Below are 16,354 nucleotides of genomic sequence, written 5' to 3'. Positions count from 1 at the left end.
CCTACATAGACAGCATTTTGGCGCGTTTTGAGGCTCTACAATGCTGTCTAGGCAGGCAGCTTAGTATGTTTTGACGCACATTCGATGGTCTAGATAATTGTAATATTTTTTTATATTTTTCTGCATATAATGACATAAATGACTAAAAAAATGAATAACGCTCAGATCAAAAACCCATTTAAGATTTTACAAACGTATGTTTTATGGTTTAAAGTGACACAATGACAAATTATTTATTTGTGTGACAATCAGAATGTCTAATAAATGATGCTACCCTACAAACGCCATAACATTAATCACTTTGGCCTTGAATACCCTTGCTATTTGTGGGGAAAATACATTTATCCTGTCAAAATCTGTCAAACAGAAATATTTCATTTAAGAACAGTTCACATTTTCCATTTGTCAGACTGTTGGCCCCGCCCATTTAGCGCAAACAGTCCGCGCTGGCTTGAGACGAGCCAATCAAAACAGCGGAAAGTCCCCGGGAGAGTTCGAAGGGGGCGGTCCCGCGTGACGTCCGCTAATTTTTAATGGGAAGTGGGGAGTTTCACGCCACGCCTCTGCGTGAAGAATTTTTTAGTCAGATTTAAGCAAGTTGAATTTCGCTGCTCATAGAGCGCATTTTATCGTTTAGCGGGGCAAGCAGAGGACATGGCCTACCATAATCAGTATAGACCACCTCATTATAACAGCGCGCCGCCGGATCAGGGCTTTTTATGGAATATATTTCAGAGGTGAGTGAAACACGACCACCGATTCCGCATTTGAACGCCTGTCGATTTGACAAGCGCAGCAGGAAAGAGCTTGTTCTTGCAAGTCACGTACAAGCAGATACGAAATGCATTGGGAAACTTTAGTAGAGGATTGTATAGCTCGCAAAAGCAAATGTCTGTAATATTTTGTAGTTGCTTCCGCCGTTTTTCGATTGCTTTTCAGCTGATAGCAGACTCTTCTCGTCTTACTTTTATTATTACGCCATTCAACACAGTTAACGTTAACTTACTCAGTTTCTATTGCAACTGAGCATTTGAGATGAACTCGAATAACGTTACGCATTTGCGTAGTTTTAAGCAGTTTCGAATGCCACACGATCTTATTTTTACGCATATAAGTGAGAGTGAGTTGGTTTGGTTTAACTAAGTTGCTCGTCTCTATAGTAATGAATTATGTAATACTGCAGAGAATTGAATCTTAACGACCGTTCACACGGGTTCTTCTTGTGTTTCAGTTGCACTATTTTTTTATTTTTTTTTTGGTTTATGTACACATACTGACGACGTATCGGGCCGTCGCGTCGCGTCGCTATGTTGTCAATGTCTACAAGCGTTACGTTTTTAAGATGCCTTGTCAAGTTAAAAGTAGTTCAACTTTCGTTTTGAACTCAAGAAGTCGTTTAAACGCCCCTTATAGCATTACACTAACGTCAAAACGCAGAAATAGATGCAACTCAAACAACGTAACCCAGCAACATTCCTGTTATATTCCTATATTCTCAATATCAAATTAAGGAATTTCCATTGGTCATATGAGTCGGGAATGTCTAAAGGGTTGTGAGTCACCAGCGTTGATCTCTACATTACATATGAGTCATATGTGAGTATGTTTATTACTTAAGAGTTTCCATGACAATATTGAAATGCAAGGTGAACTTCGTCGTATTATGGCTGGATTATTATGATTACTTTTAGTGTATATGACCTGCAAGTGGTTGCTTACTACTATAATGATATGATAATCATATATATATGACCCCCAAATATGATAATCTTCCTGCGAGGTATCCCCCCCCCCATCCAATATGTAAAAGACAGCTATATATATATTAAATGTTTAAAGACAGTTTATGCTTAAAAAATATTATAAATATATGTGTAAAGTATTATTTGGAAAATATTTTGTTTCTATTCCGTTACATTTATTGCATTTCTAGTCACTATAGTAGCCTACTGTTGTATTATATGCATAATTTATTTATTAAATGTTTGATTTATTTATTTTTACTTAAAAAAAAAAAAAAAAAATTTCTCTAGACGTTTCCTAGTATTCTCTTGCGGCATCCTGAGGGTCCCTGGACCCCAGTTTGAAACCCCATAAACTTACAGTGGTATGATTGTTATTCTGCCTGATCGCTGTGATATAATAGAGAATTGAGGGGGAAAAGCTCAATCTGAGAGCCTACAGTTACTGAAACATTGGGAAAACCAAAGGCAGTCACTCTAAACTCAGTGAAGGTGGGATAAATATAGACGTAATTTGTGTTTTTTTTTCACTTTCCTTTTAGGAAAAAGTGACCCAGATGTTCCTGATCATACTTTCCTTGAATGGAAGTTGTGGTTTAGTCAGTCCAGCTAGTAAATTAGATCAAATGATTCTCAAATCATGTCTTATCATAATTCACTACATATAGCCTGATTGAAGTTGATGGTTGTTTCAAAATTCCTTGTGTGAATAAGAGTCACGAGTTCAAATATTGCCTGGTTGGGCAGGGTCTTGTTAGATAAACAAGCCGACAAGACATTCCTTTCACATTTTACTGTGGTTATGGCCTAGACTAGTCTCTCTTTCAAGGTCTTAGGTGTCCAAATTATTGAGGAGGCCTCTCTCTAGCCCGTCACTTCTGTTTTTTTTTTCAGCAGCTGCCGAAATACAGGGGTTTTGTTGGTGTGCTAAGGCATATTGCTTTGTGCTTGTTTCATAATAATGTAGCACAGGATTTTGTAAAACTCAATCCCTTCCTGTTCCTACCATAATCTCTTTATTACAAAACAGACCAAATAATACATGTAATTTCCACATGGAACGACATTCCCTTAAATTCAGCTCAGAAGGCCTGTAATGGAAACGTGTCCTTTTTACGATTTATGGCATATGTGTAATGGAAAAGACACTCCCAACAGCAGAAATAGCCAACCCGCTCTGCGTGAGACAAACTTTCCCTCTTAAAGTCATTGCTGACATGTCTTGACTGAAATGAATCATAAAAATGTCAGCATGGGGCCGCGCCTTCACAACATCAATGAACCAATGTATGAATATGTGAGGATATAAAGGAACAAATCATCTGGCTTCCCAAGACACTTTTCTAAAATGCGCCATATGTAAACTCAAAGGAAAAGAAAACTGTTTAGATGTAAATGAATGGACCTTTTTCAGTGGACCTCGCCTTGCCTTGCCTTGCCTTTTTCAGTGTTACATTTGAAACACGAGGTCTCTGAATCGTTCTCTATATAAGCTTTTACTTTCAGTTTCATTTGACCAGGCCCACATCCTGAGATTGCTTCTTATTTGTCCCATTACAGTTCTAGACACTGTTAAGGTATTTAAGTCATTCACTATAAAACAAAAGTTTTTTTTTTTTCTTTTTTTTTTTTTAAACATGAATTACATTATTTTGGCTAGCAAATAATTAATAATTTTTCTGTTTCCTCCAGGGTAGATAAAGACAGGAGCGGGGCAATATCAGACACAGAGCTTCAGCAGGCATTATCAAATGGTATGTTTGTTTGTTTTTGTTTTTTTTTAATTCATTTTCCTTTTTTTAACTTTTTTTTTAGTCACTAATAAACATATTCCAACTGGAGTTGAAAGATAAATGTTCAGCAAAGGCCCTCAAGTATAATTACTGTGTGGGGTTTCCATTGAACAACTTTCATTTTGGAATATCAGACTATTAATAAAAGGATCCAGGTTTCCTTACAGCAGAGAAACATGCTTCTTGTACAAACAGTAAGTGTTTTCCTGTAACAGTCATCTGATGATTTTGTCAACACTATTGTTTTGGCAATATGATTTAGCACAATTTACATGTGCCACGCTGACATTTCCATACAAAAATATACTTTAATTTTGTTCCACTAAAAAGATCATTCCTTTGTTTTTTTATGATGATGATCTTTAAAGATTGTTGCCCATGTGTATAAAGATGTTCACAGTATTGTTGCTAAATGAAAAATGCCCACATTAACTATTGCTAAATGTTCTTGTTCATGAAATACCAAGCAATAACCAGCATTAATACCAGTTTATAGATGACTATTCATGTATAGAGTACAAAATATGGCCTGACACTGTTAAACATTACTTTTATTGTAATTTGTTTTTCAACAAATGATCAGTGAAAGGAAGTACTTGAAAATGTAAAACAAAATATTATTTTGTTATTTTCTACGAATTTTCTAAAGATTTTATGCAACCCTGTTACCATCATTTTTCTAAATACAGTTTAAATGGGAATGATTGCTATTTTTTTTTTTTATTCATCAAATAAACTAACAAACACATAAACTATGCAAGAACGGGTAATATGTATCCTAAATAAAGCAATAGTGACTGGCTAGTTTGGGAACAAATGTTGGTCTGTTGCTATTGATAATCACAAATCAAAGAATAATGTTTAACATTTACTTAAGGATTATCTTCATGAGTGCAGTCAACAATCAATGTGTGTAAAAACTGAGAGATTGGAATGAGATAATATACACTACCATTCAGGAATTCGGGGTGGATAAGATTTTTTAATGTTTTTTTTAAAGACGTCTCATGTTCACCAAGGCTGCATTTATTTGAGCCATTACTCCAGTCTTTAGTGTCACATGATCATTCAGAAATCATTCTTATATGCTGATTTGGTGCTCAAGAAACATTTATTATTATTATTATGAATGTTGAAAACAATTGTGCCTTGTAGGTTTTTTTGTGTGTGTGTGAAAATCGTGATACAGTTTTTCAGTTTTCTTTGATGAATTGAAAGTTCAGATGAACAGCATTTATTTGAAATAGGAATATTGTAAATGCCAATTTAGACCAGAACATGCAGAGCAATGTCAACGGCCAACCAATTACAGTATGTCACTTTCAGATATTCCAAAACCCAACAAATGGCGATTTAACATGTTCAAGTCAGCAAAAATAAATAAGCAACAACCAACACCAACAGATGCTGACACACTGATCTGACAAAACCCAATGAGCATGTTTGTTACCATTTGTCTTTATCTGTCAGTGCAGATTGAATTGGCCTTAACATTGTAAAATTCACTTTTGATCAATTTAATGCATCCTTGCTGAATTAAAATAGTAGTCACCTTAACCTTTTGAACAATAGTGTACGACTCCTCCGTGATGTTATTTCTTAAGTCACGATTTTGAGGAATGTTAAGTTTGTTTGTAAAGTGAAAAAATTTAAAATGCAATCGCCTCTGTGGTAAAACAGACTAAAACCACTGGTTTAAGGGAGGGTACAGACATTAGAAGTGTTTTAAACTAGCTACTTTTCATGCTAAGCTAACTTTATGTTAGATAATAGTTTATAATAGTTCTCTAAAAAAAGTAATGAGACATCACAGTGCACCTTATACTTATGGAATGTGCCTTATTCAAATACCTCCTCAGCCTATTCTGCTTCATGAGCATATGGCCTTGCTGCCAAAGTGGGTCGGAGTTCTTTCACTCCTGCCAGAAGCTGTTATCTGCTCCGAGCAGTAATTTTGATGTAGTGCTCGTCTCAATGAGGTGCAGAATTAGCAGGAAACTCCGTTATCATTCTTGAGAGCAGGCTGTGTGAGTTTAAGCCGAACGGTTCAGTGATCCCAATGCATGTTCCTGTCAGCACTGCTGCAGTGCAATGGTGTGTTATAGCACACAGACCATTGTCACTCTCAGCAGCACTGCATTGTGAAGTATAGAGCTGCGTAACATTGTAACCCTGTGATATTCTGAAGATATTAGTATTGTAGAGGTTTGAAAACAGATATTGCATTCCACGTGTTGTGTAGTGGATGGCTGGTGCCGTCCTGTTCTTAGATTAGTGGTTCAGTGGTCAGGTCAAGCACTGCTAAAGTCCATTACTCTGTTCTGAGTCTCTGAATGCACCTCAGAGATACATCAATTGTCCCAGGCATCTGACCTTGGCGCTAATGTGCTGAATATGTCTCTATATGTCTGCAGTATATGTATCGTTCAATAATTTTCAACCTTATATCTCCATATTAATGTTTGTTAATTAAAACCCAGTAAATTCTTTAAATAATCAAGGCATTTCTTCCACACATAGCATGGCTTCAGAAGAATTTGCTTATGTATACACCAATGGAGTAAATAAATATTGCTGTTTATATCTAACATGTTTAATACATGAAAAACCATTGCAGAGTCTTTTCAGTAACAACGTAAACATTTCTTGAATCAGAGTTTTGCTTTGATGAATTGCAAAAGACCGTTTGAACTGATACATGTACAGTAAATGAATTAAATTGACCAAACTGAATCAAAGATGCTTTGAAAATATGTGTTTAAGCTTTTATACTTGAAAAAGTAATAAAATAAATTCCCCGAAAACTATATCTACAGAGCAGGATGACAGATGCTGATATACATAATAAGCAATTACGTGATGTCAAATTAAACATGAATTGATAAGTTGATGCTTGTTTTACACAGTATTATTTACTCAAAGTCTAGATATTTGCTAATTAAAATATAGAAGTTTTATTATCCTATTAAATTTTGTATTGTTATTTTATATGTATTATCTATTGACAACAGTGACCATAGATTATAAAAATTACATAATCACTATCATTGTTGAACTAACTCTTCTTTTAATTCTCCAAGTTGACATTGTTATTGAAAACTTTTTTTCCTTTGTTCTCTCTCTCTCTCTCTCTTTCTCTATTGTTGTTCAGGGTGTCTGATTTTATTTGATAGTCGTACAGTAAATGTGCTCTCCTGTCAGCTGTCGTTTAGCTGGCTCAACATATTTATGCACTCTTGATTTTCTCCAATGCTGCTCTAGGCGTTTGCTGGAGTAATGCTGTTCACATAGATTTATATCAGAGGTCATTGCTGTAAGTGAAGCAGTGGCAGTGGGCAGCTTTGATTTACGGTGTCACAACCGTTCAATTCACAGACTCCAGCCATGTTGCATTATAATTTCACTCCTGTGACCAGGGCATAATGAATTTTACTCAAAAAGCATAAATGGAAATGAAAGCTTTCAAACTTGCTGTCAGGGCTGGGAAAGGTTATGCAGCCTTGGTTGACTCTGTTTTATAGGACTAAAGGGCCTGGTTCACTTATTTCACTCAGATGTGAAGTTGTGAACTGCTGCTGCCTGTTTTAGGGTAGTTTGCAGGGTTGCTTGTGGTGTTAATGGCATCAGAGTTCAGATTGAATAGGGTGTTTTGAGTTTACCAATCCCTAAATTAAGACTTATCAGTGGTCACCTAAAAAGAAAGTTGGCTGTTACTTTATATAGAAATGCGACTTTACATGGCTTAAACTGAATTGTAAAAATGATAGTCTGACCCTCACTGATGTATGCAACATTAATGATCCAAATCAAACTGTCTAAATACCACTGTGATTCTAACATCTATCAATTTTGACCTTTGAGTAAAATTTATCATCAGTAGGTTATATAGGAACCCTGAAGTTTATTCTTTTTCAGATCTCCATGTGGTGACACGGTGACATTTAGGAAGAAAATTCCTCACATTAGGTCAACAATATGACTTGCCCTTTTAGTGATGGAAACTGTTATGAAAGAAAGGAATCTCCTAAGTTCAGCAAGTACAGTAAAAACTGTAATATTGTGAAATATTATTATAATTTAAAATAACGGTTTTCTTTTGGAATATATTTTAAAATGTCATTTATTTATTTCAGTGATGGAAAAGCTGAATTGTCAGAAACCATTACTCCAGTCTTCAGTGTCACATGATCCTTCAGAAATCATTCTAATATTTGCTGCTCAAGAAATATTTCTTGTTGTTATTATAAATGTTGAAAACAGTTGTCCTAATTAAAATTGTGGAAACTGATCCTGATTCTTTTTTAAAGAACTCTTTGATAAATAGAAAGTTCAAAAGAACATTATAAATGTCACAAATATCACATAAATGTCACTTTTGATCAATCTAATGCGCCCTTGCTGTATGAAAGTATTAATTTATTTTAAAAAAAGTTACTTATTGTACAAAATACAGTCTTGTGACCTGTAAGAAATATTTACATCCAGTATTTTTATTTTTTTTTAATAATTCACTCACTGCTTGCAGGTGTAGCAACATTTTGGATTTAGTATAATATAGCATCTTTTTCAAGCTTAGTCTCATAACATAAAACATACAAAGCTGTTTTATCAGCTGTGTTTGACCCTCGAAGAAGATATAAAAAGAAGTCCTTGTGTTAACATATGCAGTGTGGCAGACTGCTGTGTACTTATCTAGTGGAGTGATGTGAATGTTGCCATTTTTCCATGATTCCTCCCGGAGTAGGCAGTGCCGTGACTGGAGCCAGTGTGCAGCACATAGGGGCGTCTTTGTGCCTGAATTCAGACCCGCCTCCTCTCCAGTCCTTGCCACTAGCAGCCATTCTCTCTCTGAGATGGCACCACGTTATTCACACTATTTCCAATAGCCTACCTAATATGGTCAGGGTGACCTTGGTAGTCTTGTTTGGCAGGAACACACTCCTTTTTAAAAAACATTACAAACGTTCTTTTTTCCATTCTGTTCTTCCTGTTACCTGCTCTGTTTACAACTATCCCCATCCCACCAACTAGAGGAGCATCGTGATTATTCCCTGATTGCCTGATTCTTCATCACCAGTGCAAGTCCTTCCTCTCTCTCATAGCGGCTCTGTGAGTGTGTGTCAGGCCGTGACTCAGCATTGCCAAGAAGAATGGCTTTATTTCACAGCTGTACGTTTCAGTCCTGTGTCTTCTGTTGTTGTTTCCCGCAACGCGCCCACTGTGTGTTGTAGGTGTGCTAAGATAAGCACGCCCAAACAAATGATAGTGTTAGTTCAGCCAAAGCAGAAAGGGAGGGTTCACTGAGCTGGAATAAGAGAATGACCTATATAGACTATAAAGTGTGTTCCTCAAGGTCAGTGAAGAGTGTCTATTGAAGCGTACCTGAAATGTCTTTCTTACTACCTCATGTTATGACCACAATGCCACTCCTTAGTGATTCTATCAGGGGAGGCTGCAAGTGAACAGAGGAGCATGTTACAAAGAGGGGAAAAAATAGAATCTATACAGCTGTGTTGTTACCTCTGGCTATCTTAAAAATGATATGAAATTTAAACCGACTCTATTGAATGAGTTTTCCTGGTTTTACTGTGTATGAATGCTCAATGTGTAATATTCTTAAGAGTTTGTTCATAATTAGTTTTTATGAAAATGTCATGTGCTTTCAAAAGGTGCAGAACCTTTTGGTAACACTTGTTCCTTGTTATACTTGTTACATGTATCTACAATAGTGACGTGACATGTGGCCAAGTATGGTGACCCGTACTTGGAATTAGTGCTCTGCATTTAACCCATCCAAAGTGCACACACACAGTAGTGAACACACACACACCGTGAACACACACCCAGAGCAGTGGGCAGCCATTTTTTGCTGCGGCGGCCGGGGAGCAGTTGGGGGTTCGGTGCCTTGCTCAAGGGCACCTCAGTCGTGGTATTGAAGGTGGGAGCGAGCGCTGTACATTCACTCCCCCCACCTACAATCCCTGCCGGTACGAGACTCAAACCCCGCAACCTTTGGGTTACGAGTCCGACTCTCTAACCATTAGGCCACGACTTCCCCAACTAGTAATAGTTTCCCAATAGTAATAATAACAGTAATTATGCATAATTACAAGTAACTAATGCAAAGCTAAACCGAACTCTAACCTTAATTAATATTATAATGACACATTTTTACATTGTGTATTTTTCAGTGTCGTTGTTACACATTAATGTAACCCTAAGCCAACTAACCCTAATCCTAACTCGAATCCTAGTAAGCGCATGTTTTTAATTATTAGGTAAATGTATAAATACACTGTAACATCTTAAATAAAGTGTAACTCTAAATTCTTATTTGTGCAACAAAGACCCATTAAAGTTTGGCCAGTGCTTTTTGTTTGCTGATGTAACCACTATTATATTACACTATCACAATCATTCATTCATATAGAATATATTATATAATATATATAAATTATATTAAACATATATTGTAAATTAATAAAACAGTTTATAATACCTAAAAAATAAGCAATCCAAAGCTCCATTGGCAGCTGACGTCAAAGACAGCACACAGCGGAAAAAGTCAGTTTTAACAACCTTCCCAAAAATAATCAAGCACTGGCAAACATCTACTTTTAGTGACACAAACATGAAAAATAAAGATTTCATGTATTTTATATATTTTATATATTAAATCAATTTCTGCTCTTCCACTTATATAAGTCACACTGCATAAATGCGAATATCATTTCATGTTGGTTTTTACCTGGAACATGACATAGATTTATCAACATTTTGCTTGCAGGAGTGATGGCATATGGAGTCAAGCTTCTGCTTGTTGTTTTAATAATTTAGTTTTATATGGAAACTGATTGTTATGTGTTTTTGTTTCATCCAAAGGTACATGGACGCCTTTCAACCCTGTGACTGTCAGATCAATTATATGTGAGTATTGTTATTTTCTTGCATTCACAAAAACATCCCATGTCCCATTATCCTCTGTTTGTTTGTGAGCTCCATGACAACCTGCAATGTTTCCTATTAGCACACTTAGCTAAGAAAGGTTCAGTTGTTTCAGCTCAAACTGGAAAAATTTTGCTGTCACTTGCCTTGAAAGTAGCTCAGAAAGTGGAAGGTTTTTGTCTTAAACAACAGAAATCAGTAGAGCTTTTCTTGAGAAAGTTAGTCAATAATAATTGACTGTGTGTAATGATTCCTAACTCCAGTATAAGGTGATTACTTTTGGCTCATTTCAAGTGGATACACATGACCACAATAACAGTTCAATTATGATGTTTCTTGAATACATTTTCACAATTTTTTGACCATCTTAAACATCTTGTACTCAATCTTTTCAAATTGAGGGCAAAATGTTATGAATGCGTGGTTCTTTGTAAACATAATACATGTTTTTGATAGACCAGTCACTTAATAATACTAAGTAATACAATAAATCCAAGCATCAATAAAATGTCAACAAAGTGTGAATTTGAGGATTAGATGTGACCAAACCTTCCCACAATTCTTTCTTTTCAGCTATGTTTGATCGGGAGAACAAAGGCGGGGTTAACTTCAATGAATTTGCCGGCGTTTGGAAGTACATCACAGACTGGCAGAACATCTTCCGCACCTACGACAGGGACAACTCGGGGTTTATCGACAAGAACGAGCTGAAACAGGCTCTCACCGGCTTTGGTGAGTTTGTAATGCTTGCTTATTGACTGCTATAAATGGAAAGCCAGAAGTGATTGATGCGTTTGGTGAGGTGTATATAGAAAATCCTGTAGGAATGAGAGGCAGGGGCACTGATGCACAAAACCAATAAGAGGAAGGACAAATAAACTGATGGAACCACTGATGGAAAATTATTAATGTCACCCTTGAGGAAAACACTGAACTTCAAACGCTTCTTTCTTTGCACAGGTTATCGTCTTTCAGATCAGTTCTACAACACACTGATAGAGAAATTTGACCGTCAGAAGAGGAGCCAAGTGGCTTTTGATGACTTCATTCAGTGCTGTATTGTACTACAGGTAATGATCTGTGTTATATGCAACATTTGCACTTTCTTTAAAGGGATATTTCACCCAGCAATCGGTCGGTATTCATGGGGTTGTTCTTGTGTTGTTTCGTCTGTGGAACACAAAAGGAGAATTTTCGAAGAATGTCCTAGCCACTCTTTTTAATATAATGAAAGTAAATACTGGGGCTGTCTAGTTCTAAACAATTACAAAGTTTGAACTTGACAGCCCCTAGTCGGAAATTGGACATGGAAACAGGCTCACTAATCGTATTTACAACTGGGAAATTTGGAGATAATTTTGATACCCGAGTTTCCGAGTTGGGCGAGCCATAAACTTTAAATATGGCGGAGGAGAGAAAGCAGTAGTACTGTAAAGTTTTATTCATTTTTCTCATAACATCTGCATTGCTTTCTTCTGTCATTACAGTCATTTATACTACAGGGCCGTTGAATGCTTGAATCTGATTGGCTGACGAACGTTCTGAGGTGTGCAATTATTTTCAGGGAAACGCACGGCGAACGTAGTTCCAGGCAGCTCTCTTGACCGCATTACAGTTCCATATCACTTCGCATAGTTAACTGTAATAACGGAAATTAGCATACAGTACCTATACAGCACACAGGAATTACTGCAATCACACGTGCTCGCACACGCACACTACGGTCACGCAGTTTGCACAAAAAGGTGTTGTCAGCGCTGCCCTGACGATTTTATCAGTTAGCCTATATAGTGTAGCAACTTAAAGGCTACACATGACATTTCTCACTAGCGAGGTAATAACAGCGCTGTTTAGAGACGCTGCTGCAGAACACTTGAGGGACGTACAGAGGTATCCTAATTCACACAAGCTCTCTCTCTTTCTTTCTCTTTCTCTGTGTGTCTCTGTCTCTCTCGCTCTCTTTCTATTAACTTCATTAATAACTGCATTAGAATGCTCCGCTTCGCGTGGTGGCCGTATCGCCACCTCGGGTGTGCATTATTTTTCTAATAATTCAACGGCCCGGAGTCAATTATTCCTTACGTATATTGACGTATATAAATAACCATTTGAAGGGGCACTAAGCGATTTTTGCCGAACGATGTTGATATTTGAAAGCACCAAAACAAACACACCCAAACCTCAACAGGACCTAGATGCCCCCCTATTTTGAAATCTCCGCCCCACAGATACGTACACAACCCTGGCATAACGACAATCGTGGAAACAAGCGAAGATGACACACAAGCATATTCAAACAAAAGCCAACACCGATAAATTGTGTGAAACAAAGCAAAATCAACGTCACTCACCTATCAAAAAGAAAAACAACACAACCTCGGAGTCCGATTCTGGGCCTTCCTGCTCCTTGAGTTCTCTCCACCGCTGGCAAGCTGCTCCGATATTTGATCGTCACCCTTCTTTTTAATGTTTTGTTTCTCCGATATTTTCCTCTTTTTTTTTTTATCTGCCATCTCTCGCTATCTATTGTCGAACTGCTAATATCCATCCTGTGCACTCAAATTGAGCTCTCTCTTCTTCTCTTTCAATCATTACAAGACACGCCCCTTACTGCTGATTGGCTACAAGTGTATTTTGGGACTCGGTCCAAAGCTGTGGTCAAAAGCGTTTTTCAAATATTGCTTAGTGCACCTTTAATGCATATTGTATGTATTGAACACAGCAAAAATAGCATTTATTTGACATAAATTTGGGAATCATCAGCCAGCTGAATATCTAGATAGCGATGTGAATATTTATATGGCTACAAATAAATGGGATGCTACATTATATTTAAAACCTGTTGGATATTGGCTGAGTATCTTCTAATCTACAGCTTTTGGCTTTAATAAAAAGTCCCCAGGAAACAAGCAAGAATGAATAGGATGTCCACCATGATTTCTGTTCTTACCAACAACAAAACACTTGAACATTAGGAAGTTTCCGATAGCACAAAAAGGCATGCGTTTTCAAAGATCCAACCATAGGTGGTCAAGTGAGACACTTTACTGATTACACATGATCTTAACATGCATTTTAAATGCATCTCTTGTGAGATGATCAGATTTCATCTAGACCAGGGATCTCCTGGAGAGCTACCATCCTGCAGTTTTCAGCTCCAACCACAATCAAACACACCTGAACCAGCTTATCAAGCTGTTCAGGTTTACATGATATTTACCGGCAGGTGTGTTGGAGCAGGATTGGAACTGAAGTTTGCAGGACGGTAGCTCTCCAGGAGCAGGGTTAGAAATCACTGATCTAGACCCTCCCCTTTTGTTTTTTCATACTCTGCATCACTTTCACCGGTGCGCCAAATGTGCAAATATGATGAACAAATGAAACCATCACGCTGCTTACGAGCGAGGGGAAAGGAAGCGAATGGAAACTATACAAATGATAACAGCAATTTCTAATCTTTTTTTATTTTATTTTTTGCCACAACATAGCAAAGTTGGAATTGATTGTTTCAGTGCACTTTATCAAAACATGCTCACGTGTTAGACAGGTGGGCGTTGGGTAGGCAGTCTTTTGTGGCTGTTCGAACACATTTGACCACATGAGCATCTAGTCTTTTAGACCCCATTTACACCTGTATTTAACGTTTCCACTTGTGATCTTAATACCAGGTGTAAACAGGGCCCATGATAGATGTAGCAATGTATGATTTGTGAATTAATCGTTTTTTTTTTCTTGATGAATTAGTTGCTCTATTTGAAAACCAGTCTAAATGATTTGTAACCCTCTCCATCATTTTCAGTCACTTGTACCCAGAAACACATAGTTACTGTTACTTACTATGTTTTTACTGCAAACTGAAATAGCTTTTGTGCATAACTCAAAAAGTGTTTTGGGGTCAAATTAACTTGTTTGGTCATATGTTCATGAATCGGTCTGAGCTGGTTCTTGAATTCAGCTCACTGATTTAGTGATCCAGTTACAGTGGTTCAGTTTACTGGAGGTGAAGATTTTCAGTGAATTAACCTAAATTTTGGCCTGTTCCTAATAAAGTTATAATTGGACTTCAGAAGATTTGTAATAAATTGCTCTTGACTCATATAGACATTAATTATATGTGACACATAAATGACACATAGACATTTTTATTTATACTTTCATGGTGCTTTTGTCTTTATTGAAGTTAAAAATCTTGAGTTCCCATTCATTGCAATTAAACGTAAAAGCGTGACCTGAGCAGTGTTCAACTGAAGAACAAGAGTCTATGGGTTTGGAATGGTCCATCATTATGAAGTGATTTACAGCTAATACTGATTGTGTATTTTCTTTTGAACAGAGGTTAACTGACGTGTTCCGGCGCTATGACACAGATCAAGACGGCTGGATCCAGGTGTCATACGAGCAATATCTCTCAATGGTCTTCAACGTGGTATAGCACAACACAAGCACGCCTGCACTCTCCTGTGCCAAACACCAAATGTCCCTCCTCATGCGGTCTGTAGCAGAGACTAGTCAACACTACCCTCTACAGGACGACACGGGGACGGGATCTTCATGACTCTTCATTCTGTCTGTCTGTCTGTTAGTAGTCATATCATATTTCTTTATGATCTTAACCATTATTATTGAAAGAATTATGGAATTTCACTCTCTCTGTGTGTTTAAGGAATGTCGACATTGTGAAAATCATATTACGACTCTGTTGCATGCTTTCTGATAAACCTCCTTAATGTCAAAGCATGAACTAATGTTTCTTTTTTTTGGCTGAATTCATGTTTACAATGAAATACTGTGAGAGCAGGTTGTGTTTCACCATAAGATCCTTTTATTTGGATTGACTGTCAGCTCTTCCATATATTTGTAAAGAATTATATTTTTAATCTGCACAACGTAATTCAACCTTTTATTTAGGAAGGAGGTACATATGCTTTTGTATGCCTTTTTCATGCATGATGCCTTACAACTGTTAAAATAAAATAAAAAGATAACTGTTTTATTAAAAACTGGAACATTTCAAAATTAGTCTTTAGTTTGTATTTGCATCTTTTTAAGGAATGCTTTTTATTAATTAATTCATTAAATTATTCATTTATTTATTAAGGCCAGGGACACCTACCAATAACTTAACAGCACACATAAGATAAATGAGTGCCATTACTGTCAAATGTGATCAACAAATATATATTTTTAAAGGTTGGATTGCATGTTTATGCAAACATTATGTGTCTTTATATATAGCAAAATTCTACCCCCTAGTGTATGATTTTTGTGTAATACATGATTGGGCATGTTAAATACATATCTGCCCAAGCAATGCACTTAAAAATGAAAAATCTTTTTTTATTTTTGTAATATTTCAACAATAATGGTTTGTTAAGTTGTGAGAAAAAACATGATACATTTGATAATTTGCAAAATGTAAAGGATATCACCAGGATTTCATTTACTTTAGAACTACTACTAAATATTTTGAATAAGTTTCAATAATAGTCAATCAAGAAGCTGGGTAGAAATTTTTAAGAGAAAATTAAGGATTACACATACTGTATATCTTTGAATAAAGCATTATTATAGTTTTTTTTCTCATTCCACGCAAGTACAAACACAAATCACATGACTTTTGCGGAATAGTGTTTCTTTTCTGGTTATCACCTAGAACAAAAATGGTTTCTGTGACATTCTGCTGCTGAGATATGTGACCCTGGAGCACAAAACCAGACTTAAGTCGCTGGGGTATATTTGTAGCAATAGCCAAAAATACATTGTATGGGTCAAAATTATCGATTTTTCTTTTATGCCAAAAATCATTAGGATATTAAGTAAAGATCATGTTCCATTAAGATATTTTGTACATTTCCTACCATAAATATATCAAAA

The 16,354-nt window shown here is 36.5% G+C and overlaps 1 protein-coding gene across 1 annotated transcript; it reads left to right on the top strand.

The window, feature by feature from the left end:
* The first annotated feature begins 557 nt into the window (after nucleotides 1–557).
* On the top strand, nucleotides 558–15,434 carry LOC107754195 (programmed cell death protein 6-like). Its single transcript, XM_016570560.1, has 6 exons — nucleotides 558–737; nucleotides 3,435–3,496; nucleotides 10,418–10,462; nucleotides 11,054–11,212; nucleotides 11,441–11,550; nucleotides 14,814–15,434. Exons 1-6 carry the CDS (start codon nucleotides 655–657, stop codon nucleotides 14,910–14,912), a joined length of 558 nt encoding a protein of 185 aa, XP_016426046.1. The 5' UTR covers nucleotides 558–654; the 3' UTR covers nucleotides 14,913–15,434.
* Nucleotides 15,435–16,354: the final 920 nt, after the last annotated feature.

This window comes from Sinocyclocheilus rhinocerous, unplaced genomic scaffold, assembly GCF_001515625.1.
Source record: "Sinocyclocheilus rhinocerous isolate Xijiao unplaced genomic scaffold, SAMN03320098_v1.1 scaffold442, whole genome shotgun sequence".
In the NCBI taxonomy this organism is placed as follows: domain Eukaryota; kingdom Metazoa; phylum Chordata; class Actinopteri; order Cypriniformes; family Cyprinidae; genus Sinocyclocheilus; species Sinocyclocheilus rhinocerous.
The sequence above is the reverse complement of the archived record's forward strand: the minus strand, read 5'-3'. Positions and strand labels throughout refer to the sequence as shown.

Excerpts from the sequence above, each read along its gene's own strand:
- LOC107754195 (XM_016570560.1), top strand. The coding sequence starts at position 655 with ATGGCCTACCATAATCAGTATAGACCACCTCATTATAACAGCGCGCCG. Across the intron at positions 738-3,434 it reads TTATGGAATATATTTCAGAG|GGTAGATAAAGACAGGAGCG; the intron begins GTGAGTGAAACA and ends TGTTTCCTCCAG. Across the intron at positions 3,497-10,417 it reads TCAGCAGGCATTATCAAATG|GTACATGGACGCCTTTCAAC; the intron begins GTATGTTTGTTT and ends TTTCATCCAAAG.